This window comes from Plectrocnemia conspersa, unplaced genomic scaffold (assembly GCF_051122295.1).
Source record: "Plectrocnemia conspersa isolate PC_06_02 unplaced genomic scaffold, ASM5112229v1 ptg000012l, whole genome shotgun sequence".
Lineage (NCBI taxonomy): Eukaryota > Metazoa > Arthropoda > Insecta > Trichoptera > Polycentropodidae > Plectrocnemia > Plectrocnemia conspersa.
The window spans coordinates 8,413,451-8,438,916 of NW_028277176.1; the positions used below are offsets into that span (position 1 = coordinate 8,413,451).

The window sequence follows — 25,466 nt, forward strand, 5'->3', positions numbered from 1 at the left end:
TCAAAGGAAAACACTGTCCTGGTTTAGGAACATCTAAAAATGCCGCCATAGAAGTCACCGTTGCTAAAACCCAGACATGAACATTAATATTTATCAGTGTAATATTATTAAATATTTTCCTCTTTTAATCAATTTATTTTTATATAATTACAATATGTATTTCAAAAATTTACCTTATATTTTTAATATTTATGGAATCATGTAAATCAAATATATTTGTATCTGTATTGTATATTTGTTTAATTTATTGCTCATATTTCTCTTTCGAGAAAATTGCTCTCAACTTTTAATGAACTCTGCCTTTACTTTTCAATTATTGTAAGCCGTTCTAGTATGAGAGATCGATCAATTTAAGCTAATGTTAGTTGATTTCTTAGAGAATTTGCCATTTTCTTATTTTTCATATCGGTTAATATCGTGCAAACATTTTTGTCTCAGACGTCTGACCTTAGTGACTTAATAAATGATAAATGAAATATAATTAAAAACACGTTTATTAAATTAAAATATATTTTATTCTAAATCGATTATATTAATATTACTCAATAATATAATAATATAGAGTTGATATTACTATAACCAAGATATTGCCATAAATCATACCAAATATATTGTATCGCAGCACTTACACCATCACCATATATTTAAAAAAATCATTTTATAAATAACTTTATTACTTTATCACTGGCCTAACAACATGAGCCAATGGCAGATTTGTAGCCATAACTTTGAATCCATTTTTAGCATCCGCCGAATAGCTAACTGATTGCAATTGACCTGTAATTATAAAAATGTTAAAGATACAAAGGTAAAATAATTTTAGAATAATATTTGCGAACGAAGGTCATGTTTTGTCTCTGGAAATAAAGTGCTAATTAATATTTTTTATCTCTGGTAATTTCGTCAACTATTTGCTTCAAGATTGTTTTATTGTTATTTAAACTGTGTTGACCGCATTTTGATAAACACATAAGGATGCGACGTTTAAAAACGTAGACAAAATAATAATTTGTACAAATATCATTAAACCGAACAATGTTATATCGTTGTTCAAAGAACAGTTGAAAACAAGAAATCTTTATCGTCATAAGTGAGTCTAGTGGTTGTTTACTTTATCCACTTGCGATGACAACTAGGTACAACATAGTTATTTGCTACAATTTAACCAACATCGTTTGATAATGAAAGAGAATCACATTCAAAAGCGCGCTGTATGTAACAATAGAGTGTAGCTTTAAAGCTTCATATATATATATATATATATATATATATATATATATGAAGCTACCATTTAAAATTAATTGTTAATTTCTATTTAATTATTTTAATTTTAACAGATTAAAATAAAATATTCTTTAAATAAAAATAATCAGATTTTATATTATATAAAATAATTCGAAACATATAATATAGATATGACATCACTACGTGTCTTGACTTAAATGTGACCTCATTATAGGTAGAAATGCCAGATATTTTAGCTGGACTCAGCATTAATAGCCATATTCTTGGCTATTGCAACTACATATTTACTTTGAATTTTCTCTGGCAAATCTTACGCTAATTATGAACATATAATAAACAGTAAATTTATTGATTCCATATGCATAGTTTATTTTTAATAACCATATATTATATTATTCCGTTGCTATGTGATAGATAATATAAATTTATTTAATAAAAGCTTATTTTAAAAACATTATATTAAAGTAACACATATTAAACTAAAATCTGGTGATGTTAAAAATCATTCAAGCATCAGTTAATTATAGATTACATAAAAGATTTTTTAATACACTAAACATCGATCATACAAAAATCTTTAAATGCTAATATATTATTATAAAAATACAACGCACTATATTTAGTATAGTGCGATGTACAATATAATATATTATCGCACTATTTTTAATTATTGGTTAGCTCTATATAAAAATATTCCTATGTGTCATCAGTGATTTTAAAAAAATAGATTTTCTGAGGATGTATCATAAAAAATAAATACTAATTGATTAAATTACATCCTCTATTTTTAAATTTAAAAAAACAGATTTGTCGTTTAAAAAAATATATTGTGGCGACCACACAGATGCTCACGTTTGAAACGGTTTTTGTCTCATAACTTGCGTTAATTTACTGTGACTAAAATGATCATCCATCAACAAGGAAACAAGACAATAGCGAAAAAGATTGGGACCACACAGCCCTCGTTACGACCAGAAAAAAATCGCATAAATAACACGAGTTTTGTTCTTAGAGTAAATATTCTCCGTGATTGCGAGAATATTTTTTTGTTCAGAAAAGGTCACGAATATAATAAATCACCGGATTTACAAGATTCCCATTGCAATGCGAATGTCGCTTTCCAAAGGCGTATTTCGCATTATTATTACTAGATTCACTTCGCCTGGCATACGCGCCCCCACTGACAGACGAGAATATACACAATTATCACAGCAAGAGAAATTGTTTTCAAACACTTTTACTGCAGGCACTTACAAGATCTTGGAGGATCTCCTACGGACATCATCCCTGCGCCAGCTTCTCCATCATCGCTCGGAGAAATTATCTCGCCATTTATCGACTGGCGCAAGTGCAATATAATCTAATAAAAACTCTAACTAGGTCACAAAATCATCACCTCCTAGGGTTCTCAAACCTTAAAATATAATAAATAAGAATTACAATATAGTATTCTATATAAGATTTGATTTCTAGGAATTTCAATCTGCACAAATTTTATAATTTAGATAGTATTTTAACAACCTTTTTTACTAACGAGAAGATAGATTAAAAGTGTCTAAAATCGGACCACACACAGTATATTTACACTACTCTCGTGACAAAACAATTGCATTAAAATTTAAAATATGGCATGGAACACCTAATCTGTCTTGAGAAGTTAATCACCTATAACTACTGCTGAAACACTACTCTTTGTTTGGAAAAGATGCCCGGCGTATAATACTATTGTTATTCTACTCTTTAATTACCGACCGCCTGAGTAATCATCTGGACGATTTCTCTTTTAAGCCATAAACAGATTTTATGGGTGTGTCCGAAAATCAATGCAATTGCCCCGCAAACATCTTCATCTATGATTTGACAGAGCGGTCTCGAACCAGCATTGCAAAAAACTAAATATACAAGAAACACATTAGCAGATCGACCAGCATCATCACGAGAACACATTATAAAATCATAGCTGACAATAATACGACTCGACACTCCATCAAAGACTCTCCGACTTACCAAACATGTCATTTCAAGTCTTTAAACTGGCAAATAAACTGTTACCAGCTTTTAGACCGTCTAGTCTCTTTCAGCCTCATAACCCAAAATGTTACAAAACATTACGAACAATGCCTTAAAAGTTTTGTTGAATGCAATCTGAAGAACTGTTTCGTCCTAAATATTCTGAGTTGGTCAAATAATCGTGTAGAAATAATGACGGTGATGATCTTCTATTTTCATGATCGTTTATGCGCCAGAAAAAAAGTCTGCAATAAAATTTTTCATCAAATTTCGCTTCAACTACGCTATAATTTTTTGACTTCGAATACAATAAATACAACTTCGAAGCAGAGCTTTTGCAAATGGATTTATAAAAAACAGCTCTTTTAATTAAAGTCTCAGTTTACAACACATATTTGTTGTAAATTAAAATTAATGATACACACTGATCAGGTCGCAAAGCAGGTACTGCACCATATACTTAAATTAAATTGTTATCTACAAGGGTCTATAAGAATATTTCCCTAAAAATGTAAAAAATGTAAATTCCATTTTATGGTCCTGTAAATTGGCAGCAACAGCGCAACAGTAAGCCTAAAAAATAACAGCTGCTGTTGCAACATGCACCAAAATAGAGTGGCGCTCTGATAATAAAAAAAATCTGTACAGTTTATGCGTATCCACGAAATAGACCAAATAAACCATAAAAAATTAAAGGTTTACAAGTTGAAATAAACAACCTCACTAAAAGATCATAGCAACACGCCACATCATATAGATCACTAATGTGCTTAGACTCACTATCTAATAGCAGCTCTCAATCTACATACAAAGAGAAATCTTAAAGGGTAATTATATTCGTTTACTATGCACCTGTATTTACTTCAAGTTTTAGTAAAAGTAATCGAATTAACAGATTCACAATTTAATTAAAAATAAATATTATTCTAGATCTCACCATTTGAATCGATATACGAGTAAGCACCTCTTGTGACGCCATCCGTTCCTCTTTCCTCCCTCTTTGCACTCTGTCCATTCGTGTACCCATACATGTATTGTCCCCGATCGTTTTGCAAATGGTATTGATCGTTGACTTCCAAATCGACTCTATTCACAAAGCCTTCGCCGTAAGTGTCCAACCGAGCGACCGGATATATTATCGGTATAAAGTTCACTATCGGATGTCGGTACCGGTACACCATTGGAATGGGTATCAGGCTGGGATGCGAGATCAAAGGATTGTTGCGACTTTCGTCAATCTTGTGCGCAAACATGGTGGAAGTTGAACGTGTCTCGTCGACGACCGACGACGTTGATTTAGAAGAACTTTTTTCGATTCCATTTCCACTCGCTTGAGAATGTTCGACTGTGGCAACTTTGGTCCCGTTTGACTTGCGCAAACTTTCAGCCCTGGGGTGTGATGTTTGAAACGTGTTCGAAGTCAGCTGAAATCATAGAAATAACGTAAACAAGTCGTTAAAAGTAGTATGAGATCGAGCTACATACATACATACAGCCTTGGTTATAATAATGGAGCACCCCTTAAAATGCTGTGTAATTCTTTACAAGTGCATAGTCTGACTGAAATATTTTATCAAGTAATTTTAACCGTAGTTTTGAGAACTATACAAAAAAAATTGTTTTTTTTTGTTTAGTTTTGAGAACTATAAAAAAAAAACTTGAGTTTTAAAAAAATATTGCAGGTCAAATTTACATTTATATTCAGTTGCGTGATTTCGGTCTTTATTTGTTGATATATTTTTTTTTATTAAATAATTTATTTTTAATATTATATAAACATTTATGAAATACATAAAAAACGAAAATTAAATTAAACTAAAGAAGCGAATATAATTCTATTGCATATTATTGAATGAATATATCAGAAATTAGTAAACAAATTCCTTTTCACGATAATGTGGTTCTTACAAATCAAAGCCAAGAACTATAAGAAAACAAAAGTCAACTATCCAGGAAGATCTACAAAACATAAAGTCTAAATATTTAATTTGGCTGCAGTTGAAATATAAAAATAAGTCAATAATAAACCATAATTGTTGATAACACAATAAAATAGTTAATTATATTAATTATTTTTATTTAACCTTTAAAACCTGTAAAATAAAAGTTAACGTTAAGAAGAGACCTTATTCATATTTTTAAAATTCAAAGCATTGCTCCTAAAATACTTAAATCGTTAAATACGTATTTTATGATTTTAATTTAAATATATTAATCATTTTTAATTAATGTAATATTGGTAGAACTACAAAAAATATTATGATTCATAAATTAATAAAAATAATGTGGAACAATTTTTTTGGGGTTTTTTTGTATAATTTATATATAATACAGTAAAATAAAAATATATGTATAATAAATATAAACACTTCATTTTTTACTTTATGGTATATTTGTTTATAATCAAATGTACTGACAGGTTACATAAGCAAAGATTTCCTATAAACAATATTATTGCTTATTTTGATAGTCAGGGTCGATCAAATAATAATATTTTTAGAATTATGTTTATTTAAATAGCTCAATAAGATGCTCATGCTTAGTGGCATGAATGGTTAATCGAGAGACACTAAACGATTGATAGTTTATAATTTAATTTACATCTATATGGATTGGGATTGAATTGTAACTGCTGAATTGCTTGTCTCAAATATTGAGAATTCTCAGCAGCTCTCTGATTACTATTTGATTTTTAATTTAATTCGAAGTATGAACCAGAGAACGTTAAAATTATAATAAATTATTGGCTGGTAAAATCTGAATCTGAAACAATTAATATATTTTATGTGTGTAAAATCACAACCGTAGATAGGATAAATGGTTTTTTGTGGCTTTTAAATCAAATTGAAATAATTTTTTTACAATATGTAAGGTGGTAGTTTTATTGTCGAATATGACGTTTACTCTTAGCGAATTACTTTTGTCATCGCCGCTTTGAAATATTATCTGTAAAATTCTTTCTGCCTTATATATTATAATTCGTTCCTATCTGTTTTGAAAAATATTTTTTTTATTACGTGATTTGTTTAAATGGACTATTATAATTGCGAATATGTAATTATCGTGTTTGTTACTTGATAATTATGAGGTTTGTTTTTGTCGTCGGTGTAATTAATTTGCAATTAAGTTATTAATATTTTTATCTTATTGCTGTACTATCGACAAAATAGCAATATTGAAATATATATGATCTCCAACATTAATTTTGAAGCATATGGGTTAAAAAATAAGGAATAACTATGAAGCAATAAGATTTAACCAATATAACATATTATAAGTATTTGTTGCACTATTTTTTTGTATTATAAAAATAAAACTTTTGCATACGTAATAAAAATAGCTACACTGCTCACATATTAAAATATATTTTAATGTGATAAATTTAAGTAAAAGTATTTAATTAAATTGACAGACATCGCGTTGAATATCCGAATGGATATTAAACTTTCTGATGCACAATACGACAATGGATTTGTCGTGAGTGAAAAAGATGGGTAGAACAATGTTCAAAGCTATGTAATGTCAGCGTCAGCAGAAATCTCTTTGTAGCAAAAATGCCAATCAGAAAATAGCATTTGTATAAATAAAATATTTACTACATTTTTAAAATAGCAATCAATGCATTATAAAAATAAGTTTTTCCTCTTCCTTCAATCCTTCAAAATTCAATTTTCCACGCCTCAGAATAATAAAATTTCCTTCATGCCGAGAGCGGCAGTCAATGGCGATTTGCCTTTTTATCATCCCCGTTCGTTTCATTTTTAAAAGGGTAAGCTCCGGTCAGGTATTCGCATCAATCGAACGGGGGTGAAAAAAATAATCGAGACACCCTTTGAATTCTAAATCAGCCCTATCCGAGTGCGCAAACCCATCAGTTCTCTTGTCAAATGTCGAATAAGAAATATATCGGAGCTATATTTCTAGGCATCTTTCGATACTAGCGTCTGCGATTATTTGATAATAATATTTCAAAACATTCGTAGTAAAGTCACATAGTGTAAAATCCTAATACGGTTTTGATACATAATATTTATTTAGATGGTATAGAAACCTTATAAATATCATATATTATTAAGATCTTAAGATACATTGAGCCTTTGTGACAACCAACTTCGGGTTTCTTTATCAACTGCAATATTAAGTAATTTTATTTAATTTGTAAAACGAATTTATTTTTCGTTTAAATATTTTTGTATTAAATTATGACTTTACCGAATTAAAAAAACTCAAATTTTGCCAATTGAATGCCAATGAAAAATTAGATGCGTATACTCGCATACGAAAATAAAATTTTACGATGACTAATGAAGATTGATAATAAAATCAATACTGTCAAAACAAATGGATTCATATGAAATTAAAGAGCACAGCATAATAAACGTTGCTTACAATTCTGATTCCTATTATAAACGATTTTGGAAACAATAGATGATTACATCAAATACATGTTTACGAAGAATACGTTCAGAGGAAATTACAACGAAGAACATATAAAGGAAAACATAACTCAGCTAAGTGTTTACAATAAAATATATGAAAAATGATGTTATTTAACCTTGAATATATACTTGAAAGAAATATGAATTGCTAATAAATAATATAACTCATATTTAATAAAAGTAAAATACTTTTATTCTTAAAATAGCAATAAATTATTTTTATGATTGTTTACCTACATTTCATAAAAAAATTCATTCCTCAAACACTTTTAAGCATAAGACATAAAGCCAAGGCTCACAATATAAATCAAATAACTACTGTAATTTTCCTTCCATCTGGGAAAATATTTGTTTTCAACGTTAGGTTGAAAGTGAATAAAAGTGGATGTGCCATAAGGTGCTTCATTTCTTTAAGAATACCAAATGGATTGCCATCATAACCTATCGATTTTTTCGCCTTCAATTTTCCAAAATCATATTGAAGGTCAGTAATTGTGTAACTATTGATTGATAAACATTACCAGTCGTCTGGTCTGGACTAATAGGAGCTGCATTGAAGCTCGCAAATACATTCGCTGTATTCGAGTCACATTCACTGAGATTAATTTTATCAAATCCGTGCTTTATTGTTCGCACTGAGTTGACAAAGCTACAGAACCTTTATGTTTAGTTCAATGGTATTTAAATAGTTAAAGTTAGTCTCTTTTGTCGTTTATTTGCTTTCTGAAAGCTAAACATAGTGTAGTAACGATTGAAATTAGTTTGTAAAATAAAAAGATATTTTAATTATTTATTTTAATCTGTCTATTTAGGACAAGACACGTTTTTAGCAACTCTATGCTCGGCTTATGTTTATTTTTTAACTAAATCGTTAAAAAATAAACACAAACACAAAGCAGGCCAATGCAGAGATTCTAACTGATGCTATTTCTATATCATACGATCCCACTAAATATATTATCTGCGGTAGATAACGACTAAAATTGCAATGAAAGCTCAGGGAAAATTTTAAATTCAATTACTAACTCCTGAAATTGACAGATTAAAAAACAGATTGATTAAAACCCTTTATGTAATTCGCATTTATTACTTAACCAGCGGTTCCCAACCTGTGGTATGCGAGTGGATAGTTGGTGGTACGCGAAAAATAATCAGTAATGGCGGACATAAAAAGTAAAAAAAAATCAGTCATATTTTCATATTAATCATTTAAACTATTGTATTTTTCCTAAATGTAATTTTTCAGAAAAGCTCGATGACGATCTTTAATGTTAATGATAAAATTGAAAGTATGATTAAGAAATTAGATTTTTGGAAACAGTGTATCGAAAACAATCAACCGGAAGTATTCGAAACTCTACATACTTTTTTGGTTGAAAATAAGGTTAGCTTGTCTCAAGATTTATGAGAACATATAATAGTTCATTTAACAGGATTAAAATCGTCTTTCATGGAGTATTTTCCAAAACCCGAAAACAAAGATAATAATTGGATTTCAAGCACCTTCTATGCAGAAAATTTAGAAAAAGCTTCATCGTTATCAATAAAAGTGACAAAATTATACAAGTAAAATTCGAACGAAACAATCTAATTTTTGGTTAAACATCGATAAAGAATATGAAGAACTTTCTGAAAAAGCTCTCATATTCTTATGACCGTTCACTTGTACGAAATTAGTAGAAAGAGCTTTTTCTTCACATGTTTTTTTTAAGAATAAGTATCGAAACAAATTATACGCAGATGTAGATTTAAGGGTATATCTCACATCTTTTGAAACAAATTTCAAAAAATTGTGTTCTTCGAAACAAGCTCAAGTATCTCATTAAATTTATTTTGCTTATATTATTGTGCTAATATTTTCGTAAAATTTGCTTAAAAATGTATCTTCTAACTTGATAACAATGTATTATAATCTTAAGCAAGACTTTTATAACTATTATTTTCGATAATAAATAGAAAATTTTGGTAATAAAGATATTTTTAAATACAATTTCGTTAATATTATTATATTTAAAACCAAAATTTCACCTGCAGCGCTGCTGTAAATTTGTAAAAATGAAAGTGTAAATTGTCTCATTTTCATCAAAAGAATTTTTACATTTACCATGTTAAATTAATTTTAGAGTACGCTCGGGATAAGTATTCCGGTTTTTTATTGTGTACGTGAACTGTGTGGCTCAAAACAATTTCGCTCAGAATACTTAATTTTTTTATTTTAAAAGAAAATATATGTTTATTTAACATACATACATCTAAGCTAAGTTGGAAATTTCAACTGACAATTAAAAATATATTATATAATTGAAGAAACCAGACATTGATGTCATTAATTAAATATTTGTAAAATTCAAAATCTTTCACTAGTCAAAAAAATAATGAAGTCTTTAGCTATTCTTCAAAAGCAAAAAGATATAAAATGGGGAAATAAATTATTCGCAGATTGTTTAATGATTCAACGACTCTATTGAATCATTAGAATCCATTGAATAAATTAAAAAAATATCATTGGCGCAACGATAAGAATAATAGCTTTTTTAAGCCTTACAAAGAATAGTGTAAAAAAACCAACAACGTACGGATTAATGGAAAAATAATTAAAATATTTTAATCCACGGGTAAGAGAACGAATAACTTACAGTGTATATTTGAAGCCTTGATATCAATTAAAGAAATTTTGTTCTCTTCAAATTTCATTTATAAATAAAAAACAGTGGCACGAGTTTAGTGACCTACCCATGGGACAGTGGGCATATCTGGGTTAAACCAATATTAACACAAAATTATTTAAAATAAATCACTAGAGAAGATCGAACTTCTGTGCCACACTGCACATTAATGACGAATACCAGCGTTGACGAATCAGCGACTGTCCTTATAAGAGAAAGTGAGACAACGAAGTACACGCTACATCGCTTCTCCCTCTCATATACATGTACACGCACACAATAACAAACCTGCATCCTTATCCCGAGCGTACTCTATATACATATATTTTCTATTAATATCGGTAATTTTTGGAAAAAAATTGCCTGCGGCGCATTTCATTTCTTTTATACAAATCATTTAATTTAATTCTATGTAATTTTTTTTAATAAAAATCAGTTGTTAAAAAAAATACTTTTTTAAATGTCCTGGTTTTGAATTTCGACAAGAAATGAGCTTCAGCACCTTTTATTTAAAAAAAAACATTGTAATATGTAAAGTTTAAATGTTTCATTGTTATCAAAAAAATAAAACTTTTGGTATTTTTTTAAACTTAAATAAATTAAGTTCTGGGAAATATAGTCACTCTATAAAATTTATAATGCAAATAGAATAACAAATTTCTCGAAGCACAATCATTTTTAGTGATGTACTACCAAGTAGTACGCGAGCCAAAAAAGGTTGGGTAACGCTGACCTAACACATATATTTTAAGTTTTTTTTACCATTCAAAAAACCGCTAAAATTCATCCGATAAAAAAGCCCAATATGGATCTTACAATTAATATTAGTTAGTAATTTAATAAAACGTTTTATAAAAAAAAATACTTCTCAAAAATAATAAATATCTGTTTTCACAGATAAATATAATTACAGATTTAATACATCATGTAAAATGCATATAAAAGCTAATTTTTTTTTAAGTATCATAAATTACTTATGGTGTTTTAATATGAAAAAATATATATTGGGAGTTACTAAAATATTATTTAATTAATAAAAATGAAGGTTTATTTCTAGTGATTTTTCGAACAACTCATGTGAAAGTATCAAGATTTATCGTTGTTTATATAAACATATAAATAAATTAATTTTAGCAAAGCTTATTTCGTTCGAGACTTACTTTAAATGGACAATTTCAAAGCACATAAAATACTCGTATATATAAACTTTTAATCGCTTTTAAGCGCGACCGGCGCTCGTTGATAAAAGCAAAAATGGAAACAGAAATATGGTAAGCGAAGAAACCTAGAAGTTCTCTTATAAATCACATTTGAAACAGGAGCATACTTTGTAAGCGGACTTGCGCGAGATGGTACTTGTGGTGTGTGTGGTTACCCTGTGGTGTTAGTGGTGAACACCTAGAAACGGCGCACGGTGGAAACCGTTGCAGAATAATGAGGGTAGTTTCACTATAAGAGTATATTTTATTATAATAATAAAAAAGTTAAAACTTCACATTTATGTGAACGGGGGAGGGTTTACGGCATTGTAAAAATCCGCCCCTGCTGTGATTGTTTTTGATTTGACATTTTAGTACTTATGAGTAATAAGAACCAGCTCCTCGTAGCACACATTTAACAGATCAATGTGCAATGCTAGTATACTGAGAAGCCAGATAGCGACAGCCATATGCGAGTCGGCTAGTCCTGGCTCTAACGTCCTGTGATTCTCGAAGAGGTTCTGAAACCAAAAACTGGAATTCCTCGAGAATAGCTTGATTGTCGATAGCTCTGTCCATTTTCTCTCAAATGTGATTACGAAATCATATTTAGCCAAAACTATTATATACAAAAAATACAAAATTTTGACCTTTGTTTAAAATAAATATGCTATTTGGTAAATTTGTAAATTCAAATGTGAAAATTAAATTTGCAAATTTGATGGAAAATGAAATTATTATTAAATATAAATTGAGGATTTTCACCCACGACCTTTCAAATGACAAGAAATAACTTACACCACTGAAATCGTTTTGGTAATACGTGCTTATGATATTATCTTACCTTGAATCCGTTTTCGGCATCAGCCACGTACGAAACACTCTGTAGCTGGCCATTTGCGTCCACATACGAGTATGATCCTCGAGTTTTTCCATCGGGTGACCGAGTTTCCTCCTTAGAAGACTGAGCATTGCTGTAGCCGTAGCTAAACATAAATAACACCTTTTATAAGCGCCTAATACTCTTTACTTATGTGTAGCGATAATAATATATAAAAGGGAAAGACTCAGGTTAAACCCCTTTTTATTCCGGACGGGCGCTATTGTTTCGTCCAGGGAAACTTTCAAGCACATTTGCAGCAGAGTATTTCGCTGCGGATATCATTGTTCGATAAATAATAGAACTTTATCACGCCATTCAACATACGCATATATACAATATACGTTCATATGAAGCAAAAAAAAACATTTTATAATGCAATTTATATTTATTATACATCGCAAATACGAGATAAAATAGAGTTTTCAATACAGGAGCATATTTTCATTACTGATATTTTTTTAAGTTATTTTTTAAATACTCTACAAGTAAAAAATATAAAGAACGTGATAATTAAATATATAAATTTACACAAAATTATATAAAACCATTCATAGTAAGAATACATGAAAATTCAAAGCTTTTTACTAAATTAACAACACTGACGTGACAGAGTTTACAAGACGCAGAATTGTTGTATGTTTATAATGTCTATGCCATTTTTCAATCCAATTAAAATGCAGGATGTGCCTAAGGAGATACTACTACTGAAATGCATTGCTAACTTGGTTATTAGCACGCAAATCAGTTGTAAATTCAAAACAGAAATAATTGACGTTCGATATAAAGGAAGAATACCATCCTTTGTCACTGATAAACTAAGTCTAAAAAATAAAAAGGTGTTCCTAGGACACATTCATAAGATAATTCGCAAAAATAAAAATTTAGCGGGTTTCATTCATAGAATAAAAAAATGTTTTTTCATGTGCTTAACGAACTTGATATCTACATCTAAAACTATTTTTCATGAAACCAATAAAAAATAATAGTAATAGGTAATATTATTATTTATTTATTTTCAATGAATTATTTAATCCGACACATTGAGAACCAAGAAGATATTCAATTGTATTAATAAATCACTTTTTCAAGTAACCGTGAACTTTCTAAAGATACTAAAAAATTTAATCATCAGCGATTAATTATAGAATCGGTGAACTTTCCGTTCGATGAATTACGCGGTCGGAGAATTTTACATTTGCTAAATTTAGCAATCGGTAAACTTTCTGGTCGTTAAAATAAAGCATCACAAAATGCAACACAATCTATACAATAAAAAATACCTTAAATATTTTATTCTAAGATACCGTTATTTTTAATATAATAATGTTGATATAGTAGACCCCCAATAACACAATTAATTGGGGAAATGCTATTTGGGCTTGCCAAAGAGAGGATATCTCATCACACACGTACGTACGTATTGCAAAAAAATGTATGAGTATTTTCTAGTCCCCCAACTACACGCACCCAAATAGCACGTTCACAATTTACCGTGTTATTAGAGGGTCTATTGTATTTTGATATATTTGAATACTGACATAATTATTATCTAGCCAAGATTTAAACCTTATCTTAAAGTATAAACATTATTTAATATTTAATTCAAATCTAACTTTAAATAATATAAAATGTTTTCGTCTGGAAATATTTAGCTAAGTTATAAACCTATTTTCAAATAAATTGATAATGGTAAGTAGTTTTTTATATATTGAACCATTAAAAATCTTAAATATCAATGTCTAATTTCAATAATTAAATTTTAAAATATATTAAAAAAATCAGAACGAAGCAAAAATAATATTTAAAGCCCAAAAAGTTAAGGGTCCGGTATTCGCACACTCCATTATTTGAATAATATAAAAGGCAAAAACCATTGAAAATATATGCTTCATAATCTTGTGATTATCAATGATAAACGTTTTTGTGAGCTTTGATACAAATCAATTATGAAATTTAGTTAAAATCAGGTTAGAGAAATTAAAAAGTATCCTAAATGACTTTTATTTTAATTTTGGTAATGGTCTTGTAAGTATTCTTCCTAAAAAATATTTTAATGTTTTCGAGATTTTTTAAAATCCTCCCAACATATTTGGATTAGCTTTTAAAAATATACACGTCTAAAACTGTCGTTTTGTAACCAGTTTTGTAACCAACAAAGACAACCTTGTTTTTTATTTTTATTATTTATTTCTTATTTGAAAACATTTTTATAAAAAAATAATTCTGTTTTTTTATATATGGGAAGAGGGCAACTTGAGAATAAAAAAATAATTGCAAAGCGCAAATGACGCAAATTTTGAGTAATGTAGAGTGAGCCTGCATATACAAATAAGGATGCTGATTAAGAAGAACCGTTCACGTGTACTTAAAATGCAATAATATAATAATCTTGCTTAATAAATAATTTCTTGTTTTCTGATTTTTTAACGTTAACATTCTGATTTTTTTAACGTTACTTAAGCAATGCAGTTTTTATTGAATTTAAAACTGTAATTATTTTGGCTGTAAAGCTGCAAATTCTTTTAATAAGCGATAAAAATACAACTACCGTTTTAAAATCCTATCTCGGCGAATATTGATTATACATTCTCACTAACTTTAAAACGAAGTACAAAAGTCTATTAAGAACATCATAAAACCTTAACGTATTGCTATTTTATAAAAAAAATAAAAATCTGTTTTCAGTGAATTTTTATAGTATTTTTCTCGACTTTTGTCTGATACTATTTTACTACTTAGTTTGTGCGTAAATTTGTTAATTTTATATTTCATTTTTACAGTTTAGAACATCAACATTTTATTTAAATAAAATGACAATTTTCGAGTAAGATGTTTCCAAAATTTCATGAAAAAATACTTTAGTGCGTAGTATTGAATATTTTTATACACCTTTGTATAAAAATATATTTATTATATTAGTTAAAAAAATATACTTTGATTCTGATATTTTTTACTGAACATTGAGTTTTGCTACTAGTCAAATGGATATCATCGTTGTACATACATATTTTAAGACAAAAACTAAAAAGTTCCCAACCTCTGTACTACACTCATTAGCGATTCAATTAACACCTGAAAAGCTTTACCTTACCCAACTCTGACAAAAAACGGGAAAACTTAAAAGCTCTATTATACGACGTTCATGTGCGAAAGGGAACTTGGCCTCTATAATATCATACTATGTACATACTGTACAAAGGTACACGTGTAAAGGTACAAACGCACCATTAAAAGCTTTTCTTAATAGAAAATTAATGTAGCATAAACGCCTACCCACTTTATACACATACACATATGTTTGATAACGAATCTCTATTACAAATTATAATCATAATCGAATGGTAAAAATCATACAGTCTAAGTGGCATTTAATATATTTTTAGAGATGGTTATTTAAACTTTATCCATGAAGCAAGCCTAGACAGATTTTTTATACAGACGTAATCCCAATTTGATCCAACGAGACAAGCACAATAAAAAAATACGATGCGTGTTTGTTGTAGTAACTAAAATCACTCAGTCATTAAATATAAAAAGTATTCAGGCGAAAAAAGTTGGCTAAATCCAACATGTTTATTTATTCTGTATGGCGGATATGTTTCTATTTACATATCAAAATAAGCTTCTCCAGTTTTATTTGATGAAGATGAAAAGTCTAAAATTAAATTTATGCTAAAGCTCAGATGAACCTCAAAATAAACCGATATATTTAGAGCAACAGGTAAAAAACATATTTTTATTGATATATGCACGGTTATATATTGTACATCAGTTTAATTGAAAATAGCATTTTTAGCAACAGCATCGACTTTTTTTATTTTCTTAAATCTTATAATAAAAATAAAATACATATCATACTATTTATAAAAAAATAGTATGACTAATAACTAGAACTTGCATTTAATAAAAAGTAAAATATTTATAAATAAATATAAAATTTACTAATTCAAGTGCTTCCTTCGTTTTAATTTTATAGCGCTTCGACCCTTACTTTAACCCTTAAATTAAATTACCTGTATTGCCCGTTTCTGCCTTGACTGTGAAATTGCACATCAGCTATCGTTTCCTCCCTGTGATCTATCGGTTCAGCTATTACGATGGTAAAGACCAGTGCTACTATCGGAAATGTCTTCATCTATAATAGAAAAAATAATAGCAAGATTTTTATAATCATACATAATAGCTATCTGTATAGTTATACGTGATTACCTTTTGGTCGCTGAATAGAATCGAACACGAGAATTGTTTCTGGATAAATGAGTTTCATGTGTTTTGCTGCAGGCTTTTATAGCTTCGTAGCGAGATGCATCTATACAGGATGCTCGGAACTAAAAACACCCTCCCACATTGGGACACCTCAGGAGTCGCTCTCGGGTGAATATCTGGTCGTAATCCCACGTGAGAAGAATCCAGTGTTTAACACGTGGGTCGATACACTACTTAGAAACTTTCATCGCGTTTGTCAACATTTTAGATATAATAAATTTTTAATATCATATTTTTTTGCGCATCAGTAAAGAACCTTGATCTAGTATACTACCTTAAATCATATAAAGTAATTAAATTCAAAAATATAAAAATATATATATGGATATTTATTATATATAGTATCTTTTAGTTTACTTTCAGACGCACATCAGTACCAATAAATATGCAAGAAAAGATAATTGTAGGCATATGCAAAATAAAATAAAACAAGTCAAGAAAAGTTTGAGAAAAGGTACATAAATCATATTAACGAAGCCATTATTGAAACGAGTTGTGTGTCTCATGAAATAGATTTACAGACAAAATAAAATCAACGAGACTTAATGTAAGCTAATTTCTAGACGCGGTTATGTTTCATTATATATAAAATATATTTAATCAAAAATGTGTATCAGATGAGTGGGTATTGAGTCAGTCGGGTTGTCGTCAGTTTGAGAGTATTCCTTGTAGTCGTCGATGATTCGGTTGGTGATTGCTGTTCGTCAAGTGATTCGTGTGTTAGCCGTCCATTTATCACATGGCGGGTGTTTCGCGTATATTATGGAACATATGTACTGTCACATATTTTCATAATGGTTCTTCAATTTTTCTTAGACGAATAATTGATGAATCAAATAGTAAGCTAGTCGCCTTAGATTTTAGCTCTACATCCAAATCATTTTTTTGCTGAAATCTGATTAGCGACAATCTGATAATAAAAAAATATAATTTAAGCAATGCTTATTCGATGCAAGACAATTAGTGTTGTATTCTAGACGAGCTTAATGAAGTATTTGCTAGATTTCTGCATGTCAATTGTAAAACTCTATTTGTCTTGTCGATCTTTTAAATAATATTAAAATATAATTACTGATTTTAATAAAATAAGAGTTTCAATAAACCTTAATTGAAGAATTCTCAACATAATCCAAAAGAACAATGAACCAAAAATATATATCCATTTCATATTTTGTAAACAGCACAAATAGCGTTCAAGATAATAAACCAATTGTGCATAAACCGCTACTCCAAGCTGATAGCAGGTGTCTACAAATTCCATTGTTGCCGGATTCATGCAACACCAGACGCATGTACCTGTTTAACAGCTGAAGAAGTCCAATAATATTTTATTCAGATAAAAAAAATATTCCAGTTCCGACTAAGATTATCCAGATTGATCTCCTCTCAATGAATTTTCACTTTGAAATACACACTTATACCTGAACTTAAATATAGCGGAGCTTAAGCCAAATTGACACCGTTGAAAAGCAGCCGCTTCCACTTTGACCGTTAGATCTGGTACAGTTAATTCCATTTTAAGACGACTTGAATATTTTACAGTGCAGTTTTATATCACGTATCTAGGTATGTCATAATATCTATTTCGGACATAAAATAAAATATGTGTTCCAAGAATTGGTACCACTTATTTTAATACACAATAATAAATAATTTTTTTAAATATACTAATTAGAAATAAATTAGATAAGACATCATTAAAACTATAATGAATCAACCAAAATACCACAGTACCCTAAAAGATTTCTCGTGACGATTTTTCCTTAATTCTATGATAAATTTTTTCACTTTATCAGCATAAATAAATTGTAAAAAAAAAGTAAATTAGTAGAGTAAGTGATAATAATTATAAAAAATAACAACTTATCTAAATATATGCTTTAATATACAGATGTCTCTAATTTTAATATTTTGCTAAGCATTTTATTAAAAAAATAGATTTTTATAGCCAGCTACTATAATTTAAATTTTTTTTTTAGATAAAAATATTTATTATTATACCTAAATACATGATTTTATTTAAATAAACCATATTTTTATTATGTGTATATTAAGTCGTTCTCAAAAACCTTTTATTTTTATTCTGGTGTGCGTTGTTTAAATACGCCTATTGATGTTTGAATAACCTTTAAAAATGTAATAATTATTTTAAAGAATTAAAAATTATATTATTATACAATATTTTGCATACCTTTTCATGTGGATATATATATATCCACAGTTTATGAATCCTTGGAATTATTTCAGAGTATCCATATAATCTATATAAATATACATAAATACAAAGAAACATACGCCTACATATTTCAACAGAAAGGGTTGCTACTAATCCGGTTACTATTCAAGTTAAATACAATAATTATTTATATATAGTAATACAATACACGATACTCTTTTCATTTATTTTTACACTTGGTTTGACAATTCAATATCACGTGAAAAATTAATAAGCTTATTACATAAGCAATATTTCTAATACAGATTTTATTCATTCACGTTTTTAATCTAAATTTATATTCGTAATTTTGTTTGTATTCACTGCCTCTCATGCGGTTGATCCTTTCCGAAACAGGTTTCTATCGTTGTCTATCTAAAGCTTTGCAAAGGATAGTGACTCCAGGATGGCTTTATAAAAAAAACTTCAAAGCAAAAAATATACTGAGACTTATAAATAATATTAGACAGTGGCATCAAATTAATTTTAATATACCTATGCATAGCTTAAATATACTTCTCATTTACATTTAAGTTGAAATAAAAATTGCTATGATGTTTTAAAATTGTATTTTCGGTTTTTGTGGTAACATTTATCTAACGAAATTATGTTTCATATTAGCGGTATTCTGAATTAGTTTTATTTCTTTTTAAGCAGTTATTCTTCATCAGTTTTAGTTTCTTCTACCTTTTCCTCTTTGTCTTCTTCCTTAACTTCAGCTTTAGCTTTTTCAACAGCTGCCAAATGCTCAGCGGTCGCGGCGGCTACTTCTGGTGTTTCAGTAACTGGAAGAGGAGCTTCTAATGGAGCCGATTCGATGGGTTTTGGAGCGACTGGGAGATTGCTGGCAGCAACTCTGAATCCGAGAGCATCGGCAGTGTATTGTACGTTCTGTACTACACCATTAGGGTCCAAGTACGAATAGCCTCCGACTGTTGTTCCATCAAAAGCGCGAGTCTCAGCTTTGGATGAAAGTCCATCGTGATAGCCATAGTTGTATTGTCCGAGAGTATCTTGGGTAACGTGTTGTGTGCTGATCACTGGAGCGTAGTGGAGTTGGGTGTATGGAACTGGAGCATAGTGGAATGGAGCAGTATAAGCACTGTAAGTCAATGGAATTGGAGCAGAGTAAAATAATGAACGACGTTTGCGGCTATGTTCTCCAGAAGCAGCGGCGGCGTGAGCTGCTAAATGTTCCGCTCTAGCAGCAGCTACTTCCGGTGTTTCTTGAGGACCGACTGGAATTTCAAGAGCCACTGGTTCGGGGGCTTTTGGAGCTTCTAGTACTTCTGGAGCTTTTACAGGTTCTGGGATATTGGTAGCTGCAACTCGAAATCCGTTGATGGGGTCAGCTACGTAGCTAGCGGACTGAAGGACATTGTTAGCGTCGATGTAAGAGTATCCGCCGAAAGTTACACCATCGATGGTCTTGAGTTCGTGTTTGGCAGATGGACCGCCCGAATATCCATAAGAATATTGTCCCAGAGTATCTTGGGAATGATAATGCGACACAGATGGCAATGTGTAGAATAAAGGAATAATGCTAGCGTGCGCTACCGAAAAAACACAGCAAAGAGCCACCTGTAACAAAAAATGCGTACTATAAATAGAACATCGAAAAAACCGGTACTTCAAAGGCGGAAAAAAGTTAAATTGATGGCCGCTTGTCAAGTAAACGAGAGCAAGTATTCAACGAAGAAGTCCAACAACTTTTGCAAGGTCGCCAAGGTCTGAGCGAAAAAAATAAAGTTCATCAAGGCGTGTTCCAGATACTATCTGACATAATAAATAAGCTGTTGGAGTATATATTGCTAGGAAAACAATTCGAAATTCATATCCATAAATTAAACTTTTTAAATAGTTAAAGTTTGCATTGCTCCCATGGATATCCCTAACTTTGAAAGTTTCGCTGCATTTGCATATTTTTGCATGTTATAAATATATATATTTATGCGGATGAATTTGGAGATTCTCAAGTACGCAATAGTGTGTTATTATATTTTTTTTGCACTTGCATTAATTTCTAGACAAGGTCTTCATCTCCGCTTTTGTCTCTATCAGATAATTTATCAAACAAAAGCTCGAGTTAAATATAATTTGAGATTACAATTGCAAATCAGCTATTAAAATACCTGTAGAATGCGGCGTGGACCATATTAGGCACGACTCATTAGAATAATCTACATATCATTACAGTGTAATCAAGGATTAGCATTGAACGAAGAGATGTTTATTTATATATTCGTATTTGTAGCGTCGCTAAAAACAAAATAAATAAACAAATGAAAATTACGCGAAAGGGTGGATTTTCATTTGGAAACATTTTTTATTGCCGACATAAATTCGCTCGTAATGAAGAGCTCGTAAAAACATATAAAACATCGTTCTAAACAGCGCCGTTTCAACCATCAAAAGTTTTACAACTCAACGGATGCTTCCGAGGGTAGATATCAGTAAATAAATTCATTTAAACCTTTAGATGATCATATTATTTCCGTTTGATGTCAAGACGTAATTAGATTTAATTAAATTTAGATAAATTGGTAATAATTAAAAATGTTTTTGTATACTTACAAAAGCCTTCATTTTTCAGCAGTATTCAGCCTTACGTAGACCTCCTGATATCCTGACAGGACTGTCACAGCAAACTGTGAATGCTATGATCCTCAACACACACTTATATACTCATGTGACCAACTTGTTTCGAAGACAAGTGAACTTATAGCAAACGCTTCAATCATAGCTACAAAAGTATGGCTAAAGTATATGAAACAGCATCGCTTACCATAATATTTTTCATTTATCTAGAATCAATTCAATGGCATATTTACATTTAATTGATTTAAAAAATCAAACTTTTTTGATAAACCTTACCACTGAAAAATTGTATTTTTGGCTATAACATTTTCTAACGGCTAGCAATTCTTTGTCTAGACAACCCTGGAATTAATTCCAAAAATTTATGATTTTTGTGTCGTCTTGTGTACTAGCAATGACTCGAGACTTTCTGATTTTTTTAATAAAAAATCAGAAATAAAATCTACTGTTAAAGTTTCATCATCTGAAATAATCATAGTTTTATCACTATAAATGTATACAGCATTGAAATAAAAATTTAAGAAAAAATAAATAAGCAGCTCATTGGCCTAATACTTTTTTTAAATGCTTGACTATATTGCCAAAAAAAATTTGAAGTTGCGCAAGATATATTAAAACGATTGTTTTTTTAATTTAGAAAACAAACAAACTAATAAACTTCCAGAATATTAACCCGATAAAAAAAATTTAGCCGACGAAATAAATGTAAAATTTTGCAATCAACCGGAGAACAAGCTTAAGTCTATTTTTTCAAGGCTCATATTTTTCGGGTCAGTATTTTAATACGGTTTTGGCCAGATTTTATATTAAAAGATCAGAATATAAGCGGCCAGAATAAATATAAGAGTATTAGAATTTATATTAAATGGTGAGAATCATTTTTATCATTTAGTATATTTAAATAATACCCAGTATATATATTATATGATCTGTATTTTAACCTCAAAGTAAGTTTTATGTTGACATATGGTCAGCATAATAATGCTTTATCATAATCAAACTGTTTTATAGCTAACTTATTGGGCTAACGGTTGGGCTCGCAACATTGCCACATCAAGCCAATCGTGCTCACCACCGCCGCTCTGTCGTTATTCCCACTTCGTTCGTGGCTCTAAATATATTTATGTACTACATACAATTAAATTGATTCGTTGTAGATGTGTATAAAGTTATTCATGGGGTGTTCCATGTTCTGAAAAACGCTAACCTAATCTGTCACACAGTTTTTATGCGAGCGATATATTTTATAAGATATTTTTAAAATACATAGTTTATTGCCCTTGCTTATTTAAAAATATTATAATATTTTTTTATTTCACACTAACGCTTTAATAATTATTCTGACCCTGAATAATATATTTATAAACAGGCTGTAAGTAAAATTCTGACCGGGATTCAATTTTTATTCTGACTCAAAGTTGATTTAAATTTTGACAATTTAATTTGTTGATATTATTTAATATAAATCTTTGTTCACAATTAAGCCAACATCAACGGAAAGCGAGCAAAAATTTGTAATACCTAAATAGAAAAAATAAAATATTTACTCATATTTTTAAAATATGATTTCATAATTTCTGTTTTTTATATATAATAAAATAAAAATTGTTTTTATGGATTTGCCATAAATAATAAATATTTTTTTTTTAATAAATTAATATTTATGATTTTTATACATACATGTACATACCAGGCGCGGGTGGTGAGATAATTCGATCTCTCGATCGCTCGCGTGCTAAGTGACGAGAGTGAGTGAGAGATAAGAGCATGCTGACCGCATGCCCTTATCTCTCATTAATTCTCGATCGAGAGGGCAAGTATTTCACCACCCGCTCCTGGTACATACATATATAAAAATATTTTGTATTATGATTTTACCGATAAACATACATAGGTCACGATTCCTGAGAATTCCCAGAACTTGATTTTTTTCTGTGTCACTTCCCGGAAATCTTCAGAATCGCTAGTAACGGCGTAAAAGTAGATTCTAAATTTTGTTCATTTACCAACATGGTTATTCACTGAAATGTTAAATTTTTATATGCCAAACCTGCTCGGAGGAGATTTATTTGTATTAATTAATACCAAGGTGACCTATCAAAAATAAAGCATTAAAAAATTATAACCAGCTCCTCATAGCTGACATTAAACAGATATATGCCATGCTAGCGTATTGAGTAGCTGGATGGCGACAGCCATGGACGAGTCGACGAGCACGGATGTTTTGCCGTTAGGCATCAGAAGAGGACGCGATCGTGTTTTTCGAAGTCATTCCAAAACCCAAAAACTAAAATTCTTCGAGAATAATTGGATTGCCGACCACGCTTATTAATAGCTTGAAAAAATGTTTAGCTACAAATTTCTGCGAATTGTATCTAGCGTTCCTAGAAAAGCGGCTCCTAGAAAATTGGCATATAAAGGTATCTCAAGAACTTTTTTGTTCAAGAGTGAGTATTTCATTACCTGGATATTTCAAATTATTAATCCAGATTCAATTATGCTGTAAACTAAAGTATCATAGACGACACTAGGCGAGCATTCTGGAAGATTTAAGTTCCCAACAAGATCGTATGCATGTTGAGAAAATAACATTGTATGTAATTTTGCGACATTAGAAGATATTTGATACATTTTTTGTTAAAGTAATGTCTAACGATTTTTGCGCGAGTTGCTTTAGCACTAATACCGTTAATGGTAATCCTCGTGAATATACATAACTCCTATTTTGTTTGTTAGGCCAACATAAATAAATTTTAGTAAATTCGAGGGACGCAACTCGATTAACTCTTACGCAACTAATTTTGTAGCAAATGACTGTGAGTGGTTTAAACAATTTTAATTTATAAGTAGAAAATAGCATAACATACTTTTATTATATTTATAAACTATATTTTTTCATAGTGTGGTACCGAGTGTAATATCCGGTTCGGGTAGAATCTAAATTTACGCTTCAACGATTTTCCCCATACACGAAAATATAAATAAATAAACATGGTACAGACTAGTTGGTCAACAAGCAATCTCCTAAACAGGATGTTTGATATTGCCTTCCTGTCATTTAACTTAAAACTCTTCATTTGTAAAAAAAAGCACATTATATCGCTCCTTTGCAATTTAAAAAGTTGGATGTTTTAATTAATACGGCAGTACCTATAATATGTTTCGTATATTTAATAATTAAAATAAGAATTCATATAATATGTAATTGAAACTAAAAGCAATGTCTGAATATAAATTATTAGTATAGTTAATAATCAATATAAATCACTTAGCTGGGACAGATTTGCAATTATAGCGCATTTTTATAAATAACAAATTGAGTCTGCTGCAGGACTCGAACACGCATGCTCTGGGTTATTTACCCTGAACCTTACGCTATTCCGGCCTTACAATTTAAAGCACTGCAAGAAAAGGCTAATTGAATATGTACATAAATAAAAACCAAATATTTCAGTTTCACTCTAAATTATCTGGATTGGTTAAAGAGCCATGGAAGAATTGGTACGTTGAGCTCCTCCCTTTTCTTCGATCGTATATAAATTAGAGCACATATATAGATTACAACACGTATCTGTAATTATATATCAGATTATAATATTTAAACTGATGTGGCTTAAACATAATTTATACAACTTTAACCGCTACACAATTGACTTTTATATTATTATTGCAATCTTTTTTACATTTTTATGAATAATAGTAAATATTTTAAATAATAATAATATTTTGTAGAATAAAATATATACATATATACAATGCTTGTAACTACTTTCTGACCACGTCAATTCCGTAGATTATTTAACGGATACAATACTAGTAATTATAGATTTTTATATACAATACATATACTGTTTTGCCTAGATCATTAAAAACTTATTTAATTTGGCAATCGAGTAAAAAATGAAATACAACACTAGTGAACTTAATGAAGTTTACAAATATTAT

At 29.7% G+C, this 25,466-nt stretch overlaps 2 protein-coding genes across 4 annotated transcripts; both read right to left on the reverse strand.

Moving 5' to 3' along the window:
* Window positions 1–501: 501 nt before the first annotated feature.
* LOC148228119 (uncharacterized) lies at window positions 502–16,771 on the reverse strand. Of its 3 annotated transcripts, XM_088200634.1 has the most exons (5): window positions 16,652–16,771; window positions 16,456–16,577; window positions 12,404–12,545; window positions 4,193–4,679; window positions 502–777 (listed from the first exon to the last, which is right to left on the reverse strand). In XM_088200634.1, the coding sequence occupies exons 2-5, from the start codon at window positions 16,575–16,577 to the stop codon at window positions 674–676; spliced, it is 855 nt and encodes a 284-aa protein (XP_088056760.1). In that variant the 5' UTR covers window positions 16,652–16,771; the 3' UTR covers window positions 502–673. The 3 variants fall into 3 exon arrangements, with proteins under 3 accessions (XP_088056760.1, XP_088056762.1, XP_088056761.1); XM_088200636.1 differs by lacking the exons at window positions 12,404–12,545; window positions 16,456–16,577; window positions 16,652–16,771 and adding exons at window positions 4,741–4,857; window positions 4,949–5,227; XM_088200635.1 differs by lacking the exons at window positions 12,404–12,545; window positions 16,456–16,577; window positions 16,652–16,771 and adding exons at window positions 4,741–4,815; window positions 4,914–5,227.
* Window positions 16,772–19,475: 2,704 nt separating this feature from the next.
* On the reverse strand, window positions 19,476–21,575 carry LOC148228120 (uncharacterized). The gene is made up of 2 exons (XM_088200633.1): window positions 21,498–21,575; window positions 19,476–20,504 (listed from the first exon to the last, which is right to left on the reverse strand). The coding sequence occupies exons 1-2, from the start codon at window positions 21,507–21,509 to the stop codon at window positions 19,581–19,583; spliced, it is 936 nt and encodes a 311-aa protein (XP_088056759.1). The 5' UTR covers window positions 21,510–21,575; the 3' UTR covers window positions 19,476–19,580.
* Between the last annotated feature and the right edge of the window lie 3,891 nt (window positions 21,576–25,466).

Coding starts and splice junctions, on each gene's coding strand:
- LOC148228119 (XM_088200634.1), bottom strand. CDS start 16,577: ATGAAGACATTTCCGATAGTAGCACTGGTCTTTACCATCGTAATAGCT. Junction 4,680..12,403: donor ATGCCGAAAACGGATTCAAG/GTAAGATAATAT, acceptor CTATGATTTCAG/CTGACTTCGAACACGTTTCA. Junction 778..4,192: donor CTCGTATATCGATTCAAATG/GTGAGATCTAGA, acceptor TTATAATTACAG/GTCAATTGCAATCAGTTAGC.